General features: G+C 36.3%; 2 protein-coding genes across 2 annotated transcripts; both read left to right on the plus strand.

The window, feature by feature from the left end:
- Positions 1-672: 672 nt before the first annotated feature.
- On the plus strand, positions 673-3,411 carry LOC113279898. Its single transcript, XM_026528544.1, has 6 exons — positions 673-865; positions 1,016-1,123; positions 1,214-1,272; positions 2,264-2,407; positions 3,102-3,266; positions 3,358-3,411. The coding sequence occupies exons 2-6, from the start codon at positions 1,039-1,041 to the stop codon at positions 3,409-3,411; spliced, it is 507 nt and encodes a 168-aa protein (XP_026384329.1). The 5' UTR covers positions 673-865; positions 1,016-1,038.
- Positions 3,412-3,639: 228 nt separating this feature from the next.
- On the plus strand, positions 3,640-5,675 carry LOC113283261 (ABC transporter F family member 4-like). The gene is made up of 3 exons (XM_026532462.1): positions 3,640-4,336; positions 4,415-4,579; positions 5,315-5,675. Exons 1-2 carry the CDS (start codon positions 3,769-3,771, stop codon positions 4,570-4,572), a joined length of 726 nt encoding a protein of 241 aa, XP_026388247.1. The 5' UTR covers positions 3,640-3,768; the 3' UTR covers positions 4,573-4,579; positions 5,315-5,675.
- Positions 5,676-8,537: the final 2,862 nt, after the last annotated feature.

Here is an 8,537-nt window from a genome sequence, read left to right on the forward strand (position 1 = left end):
GGTTTCCATCTAGAGACAATTTCAACATTAGCAGGAGGGGTATGTATATTATTGACAAAATAATGAGAATGCAGATGATAACAAATTCTATGCAAGGTCGGCAGGGTTGAGAGATACTTCCTGAAAGACATAATCACATCTGTCTTTCCATAGAATCCAGGCCCCAATCATTAACTTATAGAGGATTTCCTTATCTGAACTGTAGGATTGATTAGAGAACCACTCTTCAACCCATTCAGAGAATGATGAATAGTTAGATGCTATAACTTCAATATTGATGTTTAACAGCTTCCACATAGCCTTAGAGTGACCACATTCAAACATTAAATGTTCCATTGTTTCATCAGCCGAACCACAAACGTCACATTGAGAATCCATTTCACTATTGTAGAAGGCCAACTTAACTCTTGTAGAATGAATTCCATGTATACACTTCCGTGCAAACAGTTTCACTCTATGAGCTATCTTGCATTTCCATAGTGTTTTCCAGGCAACTATGCTTGCCTTACCTGGTCCAACTAGCCCCGTTTTAAGGAAATGAAATGAGACGTAGGTCCAGGCCTCTTATTTGTACACAAATTTTAGAAATTGTGGGGCAAGTGGAGTGACCAAATCCTCCGAATAAAAAAAAAGAACCAAATCCCGAAGAGTCCAGTAGAATATATAACAAAACCCTTTCTCCATGACCCATTTTCCACACACATTTTCTCTTCTACATTTCTTATTCATCCACGCTGAACCCTAAACGAGACGGTATCTAGGGTTCACTGGATCATCAGTTTCCTTCTGCTACCACCAGTTCTTCTTCTCAATCTCCCTCTCTACCACCACCACCACCACCACCACTTTGTCAAAGGTTAAATAGGCATGGGTGTGCAGATTTATGTTCATTTTTTATCTTCTTTGATGATGGATTTGATTATTGAATCGGTATTAGATGGGGTTAGGTTAGGATTTTATGGATTTGTCAATTTTAGCGTATGTTCTGATTTGTGCAATTTTTTTTTCTTTTCAGGTTAAAATTGATTCACCCAACCAATGGATGAATCATGTGAAATGCCTGAGGCACAAAAAGGTGCAGGTGGAAAGACAATTGGGGCTTCACCTAAAGTACCCAAAACAGGTGAGGGTGCTAGTTTAGGATATATATTTATATGGGGTTGATTTTGTCATCTTTATTGTTTGTTCTAATTCTTATAGTTCATCTTTCTAGGCTTAAAGGTGGGATTACTTGAAGATGTTGCTCTATCAGCACCTCGTGATCTTGTTAAGGTGCGCTCTCATATCTTTGAGTCGATTTTTTATGTAAGAGTAATGTACTCAATTGAGTTGTATTGGACTCAGCAGTATGTTCACAACTTGTACTTACCTGTGTAGTTTAAATAGGCATGGTTGTGCACATTTATGTTCATTTTTATCTTCTTTGATGATGGATTTGATTATTTAATCGGTATTAGATGGGGATAGGGTAGGATTTTATGGATTTGTCAAATTTAGATATGTTCTAATTTGTGTAAATTATTGAATCAACCCTATATGGATTCTCTTTTTCCAATATCAACTGTCAGGTCAAATACACGAGCCAACAATTTGTTTTTCTTACTACTGTCAGTTGTGGGAAACCGATAGTTCTTAACAGGTCAAAACCTTACAGCTGTTTGAATGGTTTTGAATCTTATTGAATCAATGGTGTGCGATGTGGCCCGAAATCGGACCAAGCCAAACCATATTCAGCCCTGATACATTGGCATGAAAATAGTGCATAATCTGTCTGGAATTGGGTATAGTAAAGTGAATGGTATCTGTTTACCATTGATCAATTGGGCAAACCCAAGCATTGGACTATATAATAATGAACTCAGTTGAATTGATTTGCTCTGTATTTTTATTTTGGGTTGTTTGTTCTCCTTTGTTCCAGACTCTGCCCCTTTCCTTTGTACACTCTCGTTTTTTGAATGCATTCAGAGGTTTGTAATGTGCTCAGCGGTGTGTTCTTAAGAAGTGCACGTGTGGACAGGAACCTAAGCATTTTATTTCTGCATTTTATGGCTGTAATGGTTTTAGTTTTGATATTCTTAGACATAGCCCACCTTGCTGTTATGGAAAAAGCGTTTATATAGCCCATATCTGTGAATTGTAAACAAATCTTTCCTTTTCTGTGGTATTGGGTTACTATAACATTGCGGGTCAACTGCTTTATAAAGTCGAACAATAAAATTTTTGGTCGACGGGCACCTAACCATTCATCGTTGGTTCAATGCAGGTTTCTATTTCAGGTGCAATGCCGGTAATGCCACCTCCAGCTACAAGTGAGGCACAAATGGCTTCGCCTGAAGTACCCATAAAAGGTTTAAAGGAGGAATTACTTGAAGATATGGCTACGGCAACACCTCTTGATCTTGTTACAGTAGGTTCTCATATCTTTTAGTTGATTTTTTTGAGGTATAATTCTGAAGATCAAAGCTTAGCACCTTAACACCAGCCTTATCAACATGAATAGCTTTCTGAATCGATTTGTTTATTCCACCTCTTGGCTGGGTAAAGTATATTACAAGTAGCTATACATATGTTGAAAATAGCAAGCTCACAAGCTTAATGAATGAATTATAGGGTTTTTAGTTGTTTATAACTCAAGTACTTACTTGATAAGAGCATCTTGGTACAGTCCGCATATTAAGTGTTACTTTTGCTGTTCAACATTGGTCAAAACAATTCTTCTAGGGTCTCGATTACAGAGGTTTTGTTATAGCTAAATATCTAATACAATAGCCAGAACAACCTGTTAATCATTATAATATACTACTGTAGTTATATAATAATATGAAATCTAGTGAAATTATTTGCCGTATGTTGGCCTGCTCTCCTTCCATGATAGCCCTTCGTTTGTACAGTCTCTGGTTTTTTTATGCGTTCAAAAGTTTCTCGCAATAAACAAAAACAGTAATGAATCCAATGTCAATTTCATAATCAATATGTTCATTGCTTGGGCTTATCTGTTTAGGCATGACCTCAACATTTTTTATTTCTACATTTCTTTGCTGTAATGGTTATACTTTTAATCATTTGCGTAAATCATAAACAGTCACAAATTATTGTTGCAGGGCACCACAATACTTAGTGGAGATTATGATTTTGGGATCCTTGTAGGTGGTGACAGCTTAGCAATTAACCCTGATGGAACACCTGATAAAGAACCGGTTCAAAAGGTTTATCGCTTGGGGGGTGATCCACGAAGCTATATGTTATATTGGCAAGTGGACCGCGTGGTATTGCAGGCGCGTCCGTGAGTATTTGATCAATAGGTGAGTCTTTGAGAAAACTACTGGATTATCGAGTCATTGGATTATTTGTTGACAGATACTGAAAACAGACACTGATATACACAACTCAAGTGTGCCATATTGGTGTTAAGTTGAAACTGCATTACAATCAGTCAACACACTGGGATAATGACTGATTTTAGCCAGGGTTAACCAAATGAAAACCCAATAATCCAATAACTCCGTATTTCATCAGTTCAGGTCTTATTATTTTGCATGAGTCTCTGTTCAACATAGGTTTCTCTTCAAAGAATATGTGGAACACAGATTTTATTTCATGTTGTGTGATATATCTTTTACCTTTTATATATGCAGATTGAAAAAAAAACATAGGAAGGGGAGAGTTTTAACGTCAAGAAAGGGTGCAACATATGCAAAGAGGTTTCTTAATATCCCAGTGGAGGTGTTGAAGAATAATGTACCAGGAGATTATTTAGACTTTGATAAAATGATTTGTGGGGTAACACTTGGTATGTATGAGCCGAAGGAGGAAGTGAAGTCAAAGAAGATACAGAAGTCAAGCAAGAAACATAAGTCTAATAAGAGAACACATGAAGAGGCTGAAGAAGAAGCAGGTCAGAAAGTGAAGTCAAAGAAGCTACAGAAGTCGAGCAAGAAACATAAGTCTAATAAGATAACACATGAAGAGGTTGAAGAAGAAGAAAGTGAGAAAGTGAAATCAAAGAAGATACAGAAGTCAAGCAAGAAACATAATAAGAGAACACATGAAGAGGTTGAAGAAGAAGAAGGTCAGAAATCTAAGTTTGATCCCGTACACTATTTTGCATCAACAGAATTTATTACCAAAAGAAGAGCAGGATTGTATTATATATGCAAGGACGAAGAAATTACTAAAGTTGAAAGATTTAAGGTTGATGGTCATGATGATGGCAAGGCTGAAAGTTATCTTGAAAGTAATTATGATCGTACTCATATTATGGACATTGCTGTTATGCATATGGAGGAAGCTATGGTTGAGGGTTGCGAGTCTGGACAAAGTGGAGGCATGATCACAAGTATGGTATCCCTAACTTGTAACTTGTGATAGACTTTTTTGCTGTTTTTTTTTTTAATTGGTTTAAAATTTATTGCAGTTGATTGTATTGACCACAACAATACAATCACGAATGTCTGTGAGAAAGATATAGAACAGTTGCGTCAAGAAAAGCTTCAACGAGATAAAGCATTTTACGATGCTAATAGTAAAAGAACATCAAAACCTGTTTTAGCGAAGTACGACATGTGGGGGTAGACAAATGGTAAGTCGATTTACATTATATTTAAGTGGAACCTCTAGGTGTTAAAAATATTGTGCTAGTTAGTTCAGTTTATATTTGTACACTGCATCTTCCCCAAATCCCAATAAGTTACTCATGCTTAAGGTAATCTAATATGGTATTATGTTCCTGCTGGATGAAAAGAGCGAGTCTTGTGTTATTATTATGTGTTCTAGAGGGTGTTTACACTCTTATAGGTTAAGATCGACCAAAAAGAAATGTCTTGTGGAGAAAATTACTAGGAAGAACACATATTTCTTAGTTATTATACTAGCAACTTTATTTCTTCCGTCAAACGTAGCTCTCCACAGATCTGTCGAACCTTTTCTTGTCTAAATTCGTACTCTTACCTTTCCAGGTGTTCTATCTTATAAATCTTGTTTCGCTTGTATCATTATTTTGTACAACGAGATCAGTATGGTGTACTGCTCGTCTAACTTGTGTCTCAAATGATATACTGCTCCCACAATATTAGTCTCAAATGTTGTCTTCTGGCTGTCTGTAACCAAGTATAGGAAAATATAACTGCAGTTCCACTACATGGAAGTTGTTCTTCCTCCCTAGTCGACTCAGCAATCATATTCCCAACTTGGTCGTTATTTCCTGCACTTGCTTATCTCTGTCTTGGTTTAATCATATGTTTCTGGAAGTATTATATTGTTTTACCTAAACACTGACAGGTCAAACTTATATTGCCCTTTTGTCATTTATGAGCAGTTACAAAGATTGGGGGAGTTGATGAGCTGACTGTTGAAGACAATTGGAAGAGACAAATCAATCTGGGCTCTCACTGTTACGCTGTCAGAATCAGTCAGCATTAGGTTCTATTGGTCGTATTTGTCTTATGTTATAATCTAGATTATTTTGTCCTCTACAGTTGTGGTTCTTCTATTAGGACCGGTTATGAACTTCTCTATATCTTGACTGGAAAGTTATAAACTTTGGTCTGTCTTTCTTGGAAATCTTGTTAATGGACCAATTTTGTCTATGGTTAATTGTTTGGTATAGTGACCGATTGTGGTGATTTTGTACACCTTTAAACACATTACTGCAAGCAAACAAACAAACAAGTTGAGCACCCTGCTGTTCTTTGAATTTCTGCGACTGTGATTTATCCTGTTTGTATTGTAATCTTGAGAGTTGAAATCCTTGAGACTTGGAGCTGTAGAAATTGGAGATGAACCTTGCAAAGAGTGACAAATGCCTTAATAGATAGTTTTGATTTCATTTCGGAAAAGGTATCAAACTCCAATTTCTTTTGTTGCCAAAGAATCGGTCACTTCACCCTCTCCGGATATTTCACCTGACAAATTGACTGCCTGTAAATTTATTTATATACAGTATTTTTTTTTTTTCTTTTACTACATCAACCTCAATTGTTTTTCTTCCAATTCCACCCAGACATAACGAATATCCCAAATACATTTCTCTTCACTAAAAAGCCTAAATTAATCGAGTTCTTCTTCTTATTCATTGCTCTTCCTTCCCCAAACCCTAGACTCTGTAATTCAGTTTTATTTATTTTTAAGGTGATATTATTAATATCTAAGGAGCAAGTGATAGAAGAACGACAATGGCGTTCATGTCTCCACTTGGTTTAGTAAGTCTTCTTAAATTTCCTTTGTCTTGTAGATAAATTCACACTTAGGCGGGGTCACGTTGACCAATATTTCCCAACAAATGCCATGCTCTATTGTACGTAGAAATTCCTAAAGCTTCATTATTGTCTAAGCAATAGACAGCTCCCTGATGGAAAACTGGGTTGTTAAAATCCGCCTCAAATTGTGTCATCTTCCTGTTGGAAAGTAAATAACTACAGACGAAGGAATTATTTGTCCAACGGTCATCTCCCCGTTTAATAAAGAACGTTCGACATCAGACCCCGCTATTTGACTGATGCCAAAAACTATGCAATCTGAAGAAGTCGGTGACTAGGAGAATGAGATGCCTGAGAATAAAAAGTAATGAACATCTGATAAATCCGGAAGTTTGACAGTTGATTTCGTGAAGGGATTGTAGAAGAACAATGTCTTCTTTCCTTTTGACATGAGAAACCATCCGCCTTTTGAAAACCGGATTCTAAAACCCTGAAATGACTCGGGGATGTTCATGAGATTGAGGTAGCTCTCATTATTATGCATTGGATTTACGAAATTGTAGACGGTGATGTATCCGTGGTGTGTAAATTCCTAGAAGGGAAGGATCTTTTGAGGTTTATTACCGTTCGAAATCAACATTTGATATTATTATTTGGGTTACACAGTTCTGAAAAACACCTCTCAGGACGTAATATCTTTCTATTCGAAAACCTTCACCAAAAGAATCCATCCAAGGTTGTTCAACATTACCATATTCCTGCTACTGATTGACTTTCAAAGTTGTCCTCGGCCCAAATAAAATCACTTACACGTAGTATTTCATCCTTTTCAGAACCATGAGGGTGGTCTCTTTCAATCTCCAAGTGAAGATTACCTTCGGAACACATTACATATTATTTACCATTACAATAAAGCATTGACAGAAGAGTATCCGGAGCATCAAAAAACTCATGTTTTCTCCGTTCTTTATCGCCGGGGTGACAATATAGAAGTATGTCAGGATTTGGAGATCAACTTATACTTCATGTTCTATTAATCTTTGGAGATCAACTTCCCCTTGGCTTATTTCGTGAAAATAAGAACATAACCTAAAAATCGCCTCCCTTGGCCCTACAGGTAAAAGTACTTGCAAAGCAATGGGTAATATTTGTTGCATAAGAACATGGTAATCATGAGACTTAAGAACACTTAAGCAACCATCTTCAGAGAAATGTTTCCTAAGATCCTAGTTATACCCATATGGAACCTTCAAATTTCTCATCTTATTATAAAATATATCTTTTTCCTTGTCCTTTAGGTAGTATGGTGCTGGTGGAAGGATCGTTTTCCCATTTGTCTCTTGTGGATGCAATTATGGTCTTATTCCCATACTCTTCAGATCATCACGGGATTTTAGACGTCATCAAGGAAAGATGGTTTGGTACTCGACGCTTTGGATCAGCTCCAAGAGGAAGAACAAAAGAAACGGTTGGAGAAGTTAATGCCCAGGACCATGACAGTTAGGGAGTGGGAAGAGTTTGCAAAACATGTAGACTCTATTGAATTCAGAGTAAGTAATTTCTATTATATAGAATGATTATATATTTGTATTAAAAACTTTAAAGTTTGTCAAATGATTTTTTTATTTTTCTATTCAGGTCAGAAGAATAAAAATGCAAGAAAATCGTTCAAAACACACCACCCCCCATACCATAAATCGAGAAGGTTACGCGAGATTGGAGGTGAAATTAGTATGTTCTACACTCTTGATATTCACCACGTGAAAGCTATTGCATCGTCAAAAATATAATTATTTGTTAGATGTAACATTGACCTAAAGGAAGAATATAAAGGTTGATCTCTTTTAATTGATATTAACCCCATTTGGATGCTTATGTAATTTCGTGTAGGTTGATCTCTGTCCTTTTAACTGGTTGTGGATTGTAAAGTCGTTTATGATGGATCATTTCATAATTCATACCACGGCCTGTGGTTTCGACTTTATAAATAGCTGTAATATGTGAAAATCCGTGAGTCACACATAGAATTTGGTAGGACTGTGCACTCACATGAAGATATTTGTAATTTTGTAATTTGGTTTACTTCTGTGTTTATCTCCCATCTATATGAATGTTCGGGAATTCATATCACATGGAACCAAGTGCTACAAACATTTACTTACATGCTTATACATAAACCTTTACTACATTGGGTTCCAAAGCATATATGAGTAGTTATCCAGTAGTCTTGGTCATGCTAGTGGCTTATTCATGAAGTATAATGAAGTTCTCTACAAAGTTTTATCTTAGAAATATTCGAGTTTCTTCTTAGCATGTATCAAGACTTTAATACCATGTTGTTAT

The sequence above is a fragment of the Papaver somniferum genome, chromosome 5 (genome assembly GCF_003573695.1).
Source record: "Papaver somniferum cultivar HN1 chromosome 5, ASM357369v1, whole genome shotgun sequence".
Lineage (NCBI taxonomy): Eukaryota > Viridiplantae > Streptophyta > Magnoliopsida > Ranunculales > Papaveraceae > Papaver > Papaver somniferum.